Source organism: Sturnira hondurensis, unplaced genomic scaffold (assembly GCF_014824575.4).
Source record: "Sturnira hondurensis isolate 20B ecotype Veracruz unplaced genomic scaffold, ASM1482457v3 Scaffold0014584, whole genome shotgun sequence".
NCBI classification, from domain to species: Eukaryota; Metazoa; Chordata; class Mammalia; order Chiroptera; family Phyllostomidae; genus Sturnira; species Sturnira hondurensis.
In genome coordinates this window covers 2370667-2384311 of record NW_028087215.1, presented here as the reverse complement: position 1 = coordinate 2384311, position 13645 = coordinate 2370667, and the positions used below count along the sequence as shown (strand labels likewise).

General features: G+C 41.1%; 1 protein-coding gene across 5 annotated transcripts in view; it reads left to right on the top strand.

Annotated features, from left to right (window-relative positions):
- The first annotated feature begins 294 nt into the window (after positions 1-294).
- Positions 295-13645, top strand: part of RUFY3 (RUN and FYVE domain containing 3) — a 72647-nt gene continuing 59296 nt past the window's right edge. For 3 of the 5 annotated variants that reach the window (XR_005069035.1, XM_037063455.1, XM_037063457.1), the window contains exon 1: positions 296-850. Coding sequence is in view for 3 of the 5 variants with exons in the window: in XM_037063455.1 (XP_036919350.1) it covers positions 517-850 (334 nt within the window). In the remaining 2 variants the exon portion in view is untranslated. Of the gene's footprint in view, positions 851-13645 lie in introns of all 5 variants that reach the window. The other 2 variants (XR_005069034.1, XM_037063452.1) reach the window with 1 other exon arrangement.

Below are 13645 nucleotides of genomic sequence, written 5' to 3'. Positions count from 1 at the left end.
TCAAAACAGTGAATCCACATTTAAAATTCTAATATGTGAAATGCAAACCGTACAGTTTAATGCCCGGGGGTGGGAAGAGATTCCTTTTTAAAATTAGGCCCCTGGGAGCAAACAGCTGACCACTTGGAAGGGCCGTGCAGGGGGCAGCTGAGGACGAGCCACAGCCTTGCCGTCTCTTCTCCCGGGTCGCCAGGGACAGACGCGTTGCGGGTGCGGAGCGGGAAGTGGGAAGAGACACCGCCCCCTAGGGGAGCCGCGCCGCAGGCTGGGGGCCGGGGCGGGAGGGGCCTCGGGAGGAGGCGGCCGGTAAAGAGGCCGCGCCGTCGGGCGGGGCTGTCGCTTGAGCTGGCTCGGACCCCGGCGAAGCGGGCTCTGGACGGAGTGGCGGAGTCCAGACAGCGGCAGAGGGGAAGGTGGTGGCGGCAAGGACGGGACGGAGCAGCTACACCCCACCGTGACGCTGCTGCCCAGCCCAGGCCCGGGAGCGAGTCGAAGGCGACGTAGGCAACAGCGAGCATGGCTGAGACCTCACTGCCGCCCACCGCCGGCGCGGAAAGTTACAGCGAGGAGCCGGCGAGGGGCGGGGAGCAGCCGCGCCACGCTTCGACCGGGGACACGGACCGAGAGGGCGGGGCGGGGCCGCTGCTGGCCTCCCCCGGTGGACAGTCGGAGCCCGACTCGCCCGTGGCTGCCCCCTTCTTCCTGCTCTACCCGGGAGATGGAGGCGCCGGCTTCGCAGCGCGCCCACAGCCTCAGCAGCAACAGCGTGCCTGGAGGACCCCGCCGTCGCCAGGCTCCCCGCTGCCGTTCCTGCTGCTGAGCTACCCGGGCGGCGGCGGCGGCAAGCACCGTGAGTGGCGGCGGGGAAGGGCCGGCCCGGGGAGGCGGGGGCTCTGGGGACGCTCCTGTCCCGGAGCGCTGGGGACGGCCGCGGTCCGGGCGTTAGGTTATTACCTCCGAGTCTCTCCAGGCCGCGGACTCCCGCCCGGCGCGCCCTCCCCTTCTTTCCCAGGCAGGGCGCTCACCCTCGGCTGACACTCACGTGCTCGCCGGGTGGCGGACCCTGCCGGGACCTGGGATCCACCCCCGAAGAATTGGAGGAGGGGGCGGCGCCCAAACACCCAGCCTCGCCGGCCCGCCTTCTGCAGGCTCCCGGCGCTGAGGCAGCCAAGTAGGTGTGGCTGCTTGCTCCGCCGCCGGGGCGGCCTCAGATATACCAGTAAAATTTTTACTGGCATTCACTCCACACTTAGAGTACAGATTCGTCCACCGGAATGGGGAAAGAAATCAAGAACGGTGCGCGAGATGTCGAGAACAGAATGGGGGACGGGGGAGCTTTAGAACGGCACCTCCCAGGATTATATCGTTTGGCTGGAAGAGGCCTCTACCTTTTTAAAACCACAGCCACGGGAGCCCTCTGAATTCAGCTAACCCCACTCTGTGTGTGCTCTTTTAGTCAACAGATGTTTACTGCTACTTGTAATGAGTGGGGCTCTAGAGTAGGCAATTGTGTATAAAAGACTCTAGGAGGAGTGTTAAATCTGATTTTAAAAAACCAGGTCTTATACTGTGAAAATGTGACTGAAGATACAAGGCGTGGTATATATAAAATGCGAAATACTTTGAGTTCTGAAAAGGGAGATAAATTTGCCTAGGGTGATGAGGGTTAGCCCCTCCCCCCCCTTTCTCTCTCTTTCTCTCACTCTCTCACTCTCAGAACTAGGGATTTTTTTTTTTTAGCACCAAGGTAAATCCTTTCATTGCTCTGCACTGCCAAGAAACCCTGATGGCCTTCTCTGCCCTGTGATCCAAGGTCTAGGAGATTAACCTTAGTTAAATATTTCCTACCTGCATCGACTGTGATTGTCATATAGTTTATCCTCACGTCTCTGTGAGTCAAATAGGATGCACTTTTTCCGATGAGGAATCTGAGGATCAGTATTAAGTGATTTGTGCTAAGTATCGAGTAAGAGAAAGAAGGAAGTTGACCCAGGTTCCTTGCCTACCAATCTCTTGCTCTTTAAGCAAACACTGCCTGTCCAAAATTGGTGGGATGGTTCCTCCTAGGTTATGGTCCTTTGGATTCAGTTAAAAGTAGTCCAGTGTCACCTTTCTTACTTCCCTTCATCACTATCTCTTTATTTTTTTTATTACTTACCTACAAAGAGAGCTAATACCGTTGACTTAAGAGTCTTAGTAAAACTATGAATTGTGAGCTGTGTTGGTTGACACTAATCTCCAGATGGGAGTACCTAACTAATCAGGGCAGAAGTGAATGCCTGAATTTTCTAAGGAATCTGCTTTCTACTTTGTTCTTTAAACACAGTCTCTTTTTTCTCCTTAAAATTGTTTATTTCTGTGTTGTCTGTTTATTAACCACATCACCGTAGAATGCAGAAGACAGTCCTTATCAGGTCTTTATAACTAACAGTTGTGGTACAGGGTTTGAAATAGAAGAATTTTTCAATCATCGGCTAGTGTAACTAGTAGGGATTAATCTCAGTTTCAGTTCATTTTATTTGATTCCTTCCTCTTATTAAGGGTTGACACTGTTTTTTAAGTATTGTTCGAAAATTGGAGCCTAAGTAATGGAAGATTACTTACTTCCATTACTTACTTCCATTTCCATCAGAAATGGAAGATTTAAGCTGAAGTTTCATAAATCCCTATAATAACAGCAGAGTATAGCATACTTTGTTAGCACATAAAGTTCCAATCGTTCTTCATGGTCTTTATTTCTGAAATAGTTTATTGATGTGTAAGTGCTCAGAAGAATTATCGGGAAAATGTCTTATCCCACTTCCACTGTGGTTAAAGACCAGTCACTGAGGACATTTCAAATTAGTAGAAGTTCACTTACACATACGTTATTGAATACAAAATTGACTTAAAATATTTGTTGTTTTGGGCTGTTTTTATTTTTAACCTGTTACTTTTATATATACCTTAGAACACATGCGTACTTGGAAATAGGAATACTCTGTTTATTAATAAAAATACTTTCTTGTCACTGCCCTGCAGAATCAGCACAATATTGCTTTCTATGAGGTACCTGGACATCAGAACCCTGGCTCTCCTGACTCCACTTGAGCAACTGAGACCTAACAGTTTTTTAAAAGACTTTGCATTTCAATTACCAGGACAATCCCTGCACTCAGTCTAAACAACTTATGGATATTTGCTTCCTCAACACCCAGTTTTTAACTCTGGCTAATGTATTTGCCAAGAATGTATAATGTATAATTTTGCGAGACTATTCAGGGTGTGGCAAAAGTAAGTTTACAGTTGTTCGTATAGAACACAGTGCAGTATTTAATAATAATAATACAAGAATAAAGTGTTTTGTATACTCACAAGTGCCAACCTACTTTTGCCCCACTCTGTGTATTAGGGCATTATCTTTTTATTTTAGAAATTCTAACTTTGCTCAGAGATTTCAAAGTTGACCTTTACATTTGAGTTAAAAGACACTGAAGAAGATAGCAAAAGTGTGTGCAGAAATGATAGCATGAAGTTTTCAGGCTTCATGTGTCAGTGTGAAATCTTCCAGGACATAGTGTCCATAAGGTCTTCAGCCTAAACGCAGTGTGAAAGAAGGCTTCTGATGGGCCTTACCAGCCCTCATTAGTCTTTGAGGGCTGGTAATCTGCTAAATTTTTGTGCTTCTACCTTTTCAGTCTCATAAAAGTTTTTACCATGTCATTTTTAATTGATTTATAAAAGTTGCAGGTAACTCTTGGATCTATTTTCCTTTTTAGATGTTTTGTAATAATAATGCATTGAGTACAAACTAAACTTTCCTTTCTGTGGGTCCCCAACCCCCATCACCGCCAGCATTTATTATCTGAGACACTACCTTTGAGTTCAGTGAGTTTTCTTTTAGAACTTTTGCATACATTCACAGACATATGCATTCATATTTAATGGGGCCATTTCCCACTTGGTGTATATGACCTTCCATACCATTTTATCATCAACTATGTAAGAAGGAACTATTGGGTTGGCCAAAAAGTTCATTTATTTTTTTTCCATAAGATGGCCCTAGTCTAGTAGTGCTTAGTTGTCTTTAACTTCATTCGAAACAGTTTTGTTAGATTATATTGTGACAGCTGTCATATCACTGTGCATTTAAAAAAAAAAACATCATTTTGGTGATTTTTTGTGTAGCCATTTTAATATTGAAGATGGAAGAAAACATGCAACATTTTTGGCACATTATGCTTACTATTTTCAAGAAGGGTAAAAACACAACTGACACACCAAAAAAGATTTGTGCACTGTATGGAGAAGGTCTTGTGACTGATCGAATGTGTCAAAAGTAGTTTGCAAAGTTTTGTGCTAAGAATTACTTGCTGCATGATGCTCAACAGTCAGGTAGACCATCAGGGTTGATAGCGATCACATTGAGACATTAATTGGGAACAATCAATGTCATACCACGTGGGAGATAGCTGACATACTCAAAATATCCAAATCAATAAAGTTATTTGTGAAAATGAAAAATATGTCTTTTATCTTACAGATAAAACCATAGGGACTTTTTGGCCAACACAAAACTTGCATGCCATGGTCCGATACTTTCAATGCCTTCCTTTTCCATCCTAACTTTAGAAGTCATTCTGTGGATGGACAGGTTGGGTAAGAGATGGCTCCTCCTTGGCTTACCTACAAGGTAAGAGGCCTTCCTACCACCTGACAATTATTCTTCTTCCAACTCTCAGAGCTGCAGCAGACATTTGTATTTAAGGCAGTGCCATGCAAGTAGCCCAAATTTCTGCCCTGGCCTTTTCTCTCCCAATTGCAGCAATATACAAAAAAAATTGTCCCACTCACTAAGAAGCAGCCTTCTTTCTTTTTTGAGATGGGAGGAGGGTTAGGAGAGGAATAGAAAGATGGGAAAAAATCCTTGGAAAGGACTGGCAGCTTTACAATGACTACCCACTTCAAAGTCGAGTATACCTAACTATGAGTGCCTTACGTGAGCCATGGACAGTGCTGAGAGTAAGGCTTCTAGAAGCATTTGACTGTTTTTCACAGAAGCACTTGAAGAATCCCTGATTTGAAGAAAGAGCTTTCTTATATATATATGAACCCAGAGATGAATACTTAAGGTGATAAAATCACTCTTATGTTCACAGCTTCACACACACACACAATATAAAGATTATAAGCCCTGGCTGGTGTAGCTCAGTGGATTGAGCACGGGCCTGCGAACCAGACGATAGCGGTTCGATTCCCAGTCAGGGCACATGCCTGGGTTGCAGGCCAGTTCCCGGCAGGGGCCAGTTCCCAGCAAGGGATGCACAAAAAGCAACCATACATTGATGTTTCTCTTCCTCTCTCCTTCCCTCCCCCTCTAAAGATAAATAAATAAAATATTTTTAAAAAGATATATATATAATGTGTATATGCACATATATATAAATATATACACTATTTGTGTGTGTATAAGTATGCATTGATATTAGGTTATCCTTCATAGATGTTTTTATTTCTTTGTGTGTATGTCTCTCTCTGTCTTGCTCTCACTGTCTGTCTATCTCATCTTTCACTGTTCAGTGGTACTCGAGAAAATATGTTCTACCTGGTAAGGAGTTGAATACACATCAGTCAGTTCATCTGCAATATGCTTTTCAAATTTTGAATTGACAAACGTACTTTATTCTGTTTCGTAAATATTGAGGCAGCTGCTTAAAACTGGGAGATGCAGGGAAAGAGTGTCTAACCATCAGAACCCGAAAGTTTTGAGCATTCACCTTCATGCTAGTAGGTTTTAGAGCAGCTGGATTTGTGACTTTTTTGAAGACAGCATTTTGGTATCATTACCATAGAGAAGTGCCACATTTACAATACTGTGACTAACAAACTGTTAGCCTTCAGCTCTTTTCCAACTGTTACGAACACAAAGAACCACTTTCTGATCCATTAAATGCTGTCAAATGGAAACTATAAGCAAATGCCCATAGGGGGGAAAAAACCCTCAGAATCTCAGCTTCTTCAGAAAACATGTAATTGTAAATTAGTGACTTCCAGAGAACTGGAGGTTAGCCCTTAAGAGTACAGAAATGCAGGTGGGTATTTTCCACGCACAGTTGAAGTAACCGGGGATGTCCTGAGCCTCTGAGCTACAGGGAATTGGGTCATGCCCCATGTCCTGCGTCGTGGCCAAGCAGCCTCTCTGCTGCATCAGGTGATCTCTGCTGATCACCTCTCTGTGATTCAGCTGTTATCACCACTGGTGTCTGTCAGTTTGTCCTCTCAGCCAGTGTCTCCCGTCCCTTCTGCCACTTTTCTTTTACCTACTCCTCTGGCCTGGCATTACCAAAAAGTCAGATAACGCTTGTGACTGATAGCTTTATCAGTCACAAGCTTCAGAATATTAGGTGTAATCTCTGAGTCTTTGACTTTGTTTTGGCCTCTCCCCTCTTAATAACTATATGTTCATTCTTTATAAATTAGTGTTCTTTTTTCTTATTTCTGATCTTTGTTGTAGATGCCATTCTAAAAGGCACTTCATTAAATAGCCAAAGTTTTATTGTAGTTAGGTAACCCAAACAATTACGAATAAAGAATGTGACTACTAAGATAGTAGCAGTACTTACTGGCTACCACTTATAGAGTATTTTTTCGTACCAGGCAGAGCTAAAAACTTCATATGTATTAATTTTTTGTGTGATAAATAACTATGTATTTATATCGATCTTAGATAGCATTTCTTTAAATTCCTGATAGATAGCCCTGGTTGATGTAGCTCAGTGGATTGAGCACGGGCTACAAACCAAAGGGTTGCTGGTTCGATTCAGGGCATATGCCTGGGTTGCAGGCCAGGTCCCCAGTGGGGTCCACGTGAGAGGCAACCACACATTGATGTTTCTCTCCCTTTGTTTCTCTCTCCATCCCCTCTCTCTAAATAAATAAATTACATATTTAACATTTTTTTCTAATAGATAGAAGAGCCAATACATAAAACTACTTCGTTAACAATTAGCACTGAGAAGAAAAAATGGGGAGGAGGAGTTCACATAGGCTTCATATAAGTAGATTAATGCAACATATGTTTTTCATAAGAATATTTGATTCAGTGTCTCTAGCATGACTAATCTAAATTATTATAAAACACAAAACTCATGATGGAGCAGCCTTGAATTTAGAAGATGATATTATGGAGGTACAGATTGTGTGGGTTTAGGAGAGGTCTTCTGTCTAATTGTAGCACACATCAGAATCACCTGGAGAGCTTGTTAACGTAGATTTCTGGCCCTATCTCCAGAGGTGTATTTTTTTGTTGTTTTATTTATTGTTTTTAATTGAGGAATAATTGATATATAGCATTATATTAGTTCCAGGTATATAACATAATGATTCAATATCTGTGTATATGGCAAATTTTCTTTAACTGAAACACAGAATTAATTTGTACTCCTAAATAGTCAGACTCCAAAGCCCATGATCTTAATCACTGAATGCTCCCACACCAAGGCCTTACGTAAACCAATTTGGGTGGAGGGCAGTAGAAGTGGCTGGGTGGGAGAGAGATTGGAGGAAAGATGGCAAAAGAAAGCAATTTGGGGGATAAGAGACTAGTTATCGGCCTCAAAACGTACTCACCCGACTTTCTTCCTGTCTTGATCTTTCCCTTTTTGTTTGACTTGTAACAGAAAACTGTGTTAAAGAGGGACAATTTAATAAGGAAGAGAACATATTCTTGTAGTGTAGGTTATAGGTAGTAAAAAGTCTAGGCAGATGAAGATGAGAGCATGGCAGAATAAACTGGATGAAATAATGATATTTCCTTGTTAACTACTATTTTTGAAAATTTCTTAATTATAAGATTTGCCTAAAATCTAGGCTTCCTCTTTATCATGGCACTGTAGGTGACCTATAGCCATCATAAATGAAAGTAGAATTGTACTTTAATGAATTTTACAGGACATCACAAGTGTTATATTTCTGTCTAAACTTTAATAACATTAAAACTTCTTCTGATAGTGCACAGTGGCTCAAGTATGAACCTTAAAATTTACTTTGGGAAGTCACTAGTGCACCATAGCCATTGAAGAATCGGTTTGAAATTATGTGAAAGGAAATGCTTTTAGCGTAGCAAAGCAGTGTATTTGATAGGTTAAGTATTGATATGGCCATGCTCTGTACTATAGCTATATTTGAATAATTGGGAAAAGTTCATAGTCTTCCTAAAACATTTCAGGAGTTGGGGACCGCTGACCAATGTGGTGTTCTTAGCAGAGCCCTTCCTAGTGACCGTCTGGTTCTGTGCTTGCTCCGCACCAAATGAACATGACACTCAGCGTGGGCCAGCCAGTGGTGTGGAGAAGGGCGGGGCCGAGGTGGAGAAGTTTGAAACCTAATCAGGGGAAAGGAGAGGTTGGCCGGCTGTGACAGCAGGAGGCATGTAGAAAGCGGGAGAAAGTGTCTCAGCATGTTGGCTTTTGGAGTACAAGTTCTTACTCTAGAATCTGTGTGGGGACTTCCCACAGACATTCATCTGCTTCCCTTGCCTTTTTATGAACTTAAGAAATCAGGTCACCTGATACGAATGCTGGTAAATTCTGACCCATCTCTTCTTCCTTCCTCAAAGGCCAGAAGACGCCCTAGCATACCCTTTGCCCAGATCTCCTTTTCACTTTCCTCTGTCTCAGTCCCGTGAATATTCATCCTTACTGATTTTCATTTCATGTGATGGTGGAGTTTCTGCTTTGTTTTTTCCAGAAGCCTCAAAGGCAGAAAACTAATAATGATGATAATGCTGACATTTACTGACTGGTTTACTTTGTGCTAAGCACTGTGCTAAGCATTTTACTCACATTGTTTCATTTAGCTCTGAAGTTGCTATTGTCCCCATTTCATCAGAGAGGAAACAGGCTCCAAAACAAGTAATTTGCCAAGGTTACTCAGCTTCTTGGTGGTGGATCTGGGATCACTGTGGGCATTCAGACTCCAGCGTCCACATGCTCTCTCAGCCTGCCTTGCCACCTCCCACACCTAGAACCGTGCCCCATATTAGAGGCTCCTTTCCAGGCAGCAGCCCTCTAGTTCCTTTACTATTCAGTAAAGCCCTATTTGTTAAAAAATGAATGAATGAATGAATGAACATGAAACTCACAGGTCACCAGTTTGATAGAGAAAATAGTTGTATGTAAACAACACCGAATAGCTATCTGTGTGACAAGGACTTAGGAATTTCTAAAACACCCGCAATTGCCTTTTTCTTGGCTGTTGCCTTGTTCTTCATATTTCTAGTGGCTAGCACATAGTAGGTGCCATATACCTATTATGAATGATTATAATAGGTATATGCCATATACCTATTATATTACATTCATGTAATATACCTATTACATGAATGATTCTTTTAGGTACAGAAGAATACAAACTGTGTTCAAGTGACCTGTGTTGGAGCATAAATATAGCTTAATTTTATAGGACTTGGGAGTTTTCATGGTTGAAGTGAAACAGGAGGGTGGAAGTATTGTACTTTGTGACTGAGGAATACTGTAGAGGTACATATCTGTACCAGTAAGTGTTGAGACTCTAGTGGTAGGTACTAATTTCAGCAGATGGGTAATGGTATGCAAAGCAAGCAAAGTTCTTATTCTGAAGCCTATTACTTCTGTGAAGTGAGTTATCTAGTTTCATATTATAGCTGAGTAAATTACGACAAAAGGATAAATTTTCCAAGATTATCTACTAAGTTGTTGGTAGAGTGATGCCTTTAAATCATTATCTACTGCCAGATAGCCTTGAAATGAGCTTTATTTATTAAGAAGGAGCTATTTCTAGTATTATTCTGGTTAACTTTAACAACTAAAATGATTATGCATTGTAATACTCCTGGTGGTGTTTGTTTTAACAAAATAATAACTCAATGTCTGGGTTGTCATCACTTTCAAGTACTTACTAGCATCCTTGGTTAATATCCACAAAGTAGTACTAGTCTGCCAACTGTACAACCCTCAATTGTAGAAATATTAGTAGCATCAGAGGTTAACGTAATAGATTTTTGTCTGAAAGAAGGAAGGAAGTGAGAGGGAGGAAGGACCTGAGCAATTGAACAAACCATCATTTCATTGAATAATCTTATAATTTAAGAAACCATCTGGGCTTTCCACTAGTGTCATTTGTCATCACGATAACTTATCAAGGAAATCCATTTTTGCTGATAGCAACTAGTGAAATCAGAGGAATGGAGATGAGGTTTTTCTTAGATTTTAAAACTGTGATTCAGAAAGCCTTGGGAAATATAACTTGTGAGATTTACAAACTGATTTAATTGCACAAGTCAACAGACTTTAAGAATCATCGTTATGTGCAGAATAGGAACTAAGTAATAGGAAATAGCTACTATAAATGAAATCAGTGAAATGGTCTCTTCAAACCTGTTGGGAAGAATTGGTGTACCTTCAAGAAACCTATTTCTGCCCTGGAGGGTGTGTGTGGCTCAGTGCATTGAGCGCTGGCCCACAAACCAAAAGGTCACAGATTCAATTCTTGGTCAGGGCACATGCCTGGGTTGCAGGCCAGGCCCCCAGTTGGGGGCTTGTGAGGGCAAGCAATCGATGTTTCTCTCCCCGTCTTTCTTTCTCCCTCCCTTCCCCTCTCTAAAAATATATAAATGAAATCTTAAAAAAAAATAGAAATCTATTTCTGAAAAGTATCTAAAAAGTAAAGTATAAAATGAGAAAATTAGAAATAACCCAAGTGCTCACCAGCATGGACAAGAATCAGAAAATTGTTTATATATACAATGAAATATTACCTTATAATAACCTTATAATACAGTAACAAAAGGGTAAACCTCAGTGGCCACACTACAGTGCAGATGAGTCTTAGAAAACGCGATGTTGAGTGAAAGGCATTAGAAGGTTAGAAAGAACATGAAACCCTTTTTATGAAGTTAAAAAAAACCCCTGAAGCTAGCCCTATTGTTGAGGCATCTGTATTTGTAATAATACTTTAAGAATAAGACTATGATTTATACCATATTTGGAAATGATTGCACATAGCAGGAATGACCCATGCTGAGTTCTCAGTTTCTCAGAAAATGTCCACTTATTAAAAACCTGAGCTAAATGTATAAAGGTAACTAAGTAGAGTGTATGGTTTGTGAAGCATTAAGGTATAAAGGTATAAAGTGTGAAAGCTGACAGTTGCAGGTATAAAGTGTGAAAGCTGACAGTTGCAGGTATAAAGTGTGAAAGCTGACAGTTGCAGAGTATAGAAGAAAACATGGACTTTGGGGCATCTACACAGAAGCAGCCTGGAGTCCCAGGTCTGCCACTCACTGATTGTGTGATCTTGGCCAGTCACTTGGCTTTGCTTTGGTTTCCTTGTATGGAGAGAGGAGATATCAGTATCTATTTTGCAGGATTCTTGTGAGGATTTGATAGGGTATATAAAAAGCATTTTGCAGAAAATAGAAATTCAAAGCATGATAGTTACCTTAAGTAACAGTCTTTCCACGCTGTATAACAGGGACATTGGGCAGAACAAATCAGTCTTTGTCTTATAAAAGTAACCGAGCAAATGTACTTTAAAAGGAATGCAACTTCTAAGTTTGAAATGTGAATCTTGTTTGCTTTGAATTAATCATATAGTGGAAAATTTGATCTGCGTAAGCAGCTAGAACATAGTATTGTTCAGATCATCTCCGGTTTGAACTTCACATAGACCTATTTGTTTTAGTGCCACAGATTGCATACCCGCTCCTGACAACTATTTTACAAATAGGTGTCTTTATTAACAAGTGGCATTAAATGAGAAAATAGTTCAATACATCTTATAAATAGTATATTTGTGGCCCTGGCTGGTGTAGCCCAGTGGATTGAGCGCAGGCCAAAATAGTTCAATACATCTTATAAATAGTGTAATTGTGGCCCTGGCTGGTGTAGCTCAGTGGATTGAGCGCAGGCCTGCGAACCACACGATCGAGGTTCGATTCCCAGTCAGGGCTCATGCCTGGGTTGCAGGCCACTTCCCAGCAGGGGACTCATGAGAGGCAACCATACATTGATATTTCTCTGCTTCTCTCCTTCCCTTCCCCTCTAAAGATAAATAAATAAAATCTTTAAAAAAAGAAAAACTTTATTTAACAAAAAAAATAGTATATTTGTGAGAAAAAAGTTCAAGGTTTGTATGTCTTACCAATGATTTAATATTACCTTTATATTCTAAGCTAATGGGTATACTTGGTAAAGACCCCCATGTAAAAATAGTACTTAGCAATATTTAGAATTACTTTGTTAGTCTTCTACAAATAGTGCTTGTCTTTTGTAGTGAATTCATCGCTTACAAACAATGAGTAACTGTTCATTCTGAAGACTCAAGGGTGTTTACCTGCAAACAGGTATAACTAGATAGTAGAAATACAGGTTTTCCTGTCCGCCCACAGTTCTTATTTCTGAAATGGCTGCTAACACCTCCTCAAACTGATAGCTCCAGCAACTCAAGGAGAACCAGTGGGGGCAGGTTTTTCTCTCCTTGGCAAAGGTTTTAGTAGCTTTGGACCTTTGTCCGTGTATCTTCTAACTAAAGAAAAGGGCCTTTGGCAGGAAAGTTAACCAAGTTTCTCTGCTTATTAACCTGGATGTTCTTGTCCTGGTGTGTTGTAGCCAATGTGAATCTCCTGTTCAGGAGTTAGTAAATGCTTATTGTTTGGTTTAGGTAGAAAGATTGTTTGTCATGGTTTGTGACAGGCTGGATTAGGGTATGGGTGGACTACAGGCAATCCCAAAGCATTCAGCTTCATTTATGTATTTACTGTTCTATATTTTAAGAACGTATCAGTCATGTGTACAGATGGCCAAGCCTGTTTGGCATTGTGGTTCCAGGAACTACTCAGTGTCAGTTTGACTTAAAGGTTTTAATGAGTACTTACTATGTTTTGAAGTATTGCATGGCTTAAAGTGCAACTATAAACTATCCCCTTTCAGCTTTAATGTATAACATGGAAATATATCTAGCTAGAAAGGAATCAAGCTGTAATTCAGTGTGCATGTATTAAATGAAGGCTTGGGTTCAGTATTTGAATATACTAACTCTGACTCCTCTGGAAAGTGGTCTTGTCTTACTGCTACATGCCCAGTGCCTGGATCGCTCGCTGCCTGGCAGCATGGAGTACTCTCAGTGAATATTGAATGAACGAATGAATGAATGAATGAATGGTTGGTTGGTTCTGGGTCCAGATGTAGGATAATTTTGGAAGAGATTTAAATAGAAATGGATAAACCTAGAATATTTTTTTCCTTAGTAACCTAATGATTTTCTTCCTAATTTTAAATATGCATATTCTTATACATATGCATTCTTACATTGTATCAGTTTGCTTCCTCTAACAATATGAAAATCCCTGTTTACCTGCAGAATCTGGTTAGCATTTTTTCATTAAGTTTAATCTCACATCAGGGTGAAGTATTTATGGAATTTTAATAATATTTAAGAAAAACTTGAGAGACTTCCGCCAAGATGGAGGCATAGGTGGAAACACTGTGCCTTCTCCCACAACCAAGTTTGAATAAAACAAAGGTTTGGAGAAACAAAGACACAACCAAAGGACAGAAAATTGAATTATACGGAAGTCCGACTACATCTAACCGTTCAACGGGGACGGTAAGAGGGGCGGAGCCAGCAG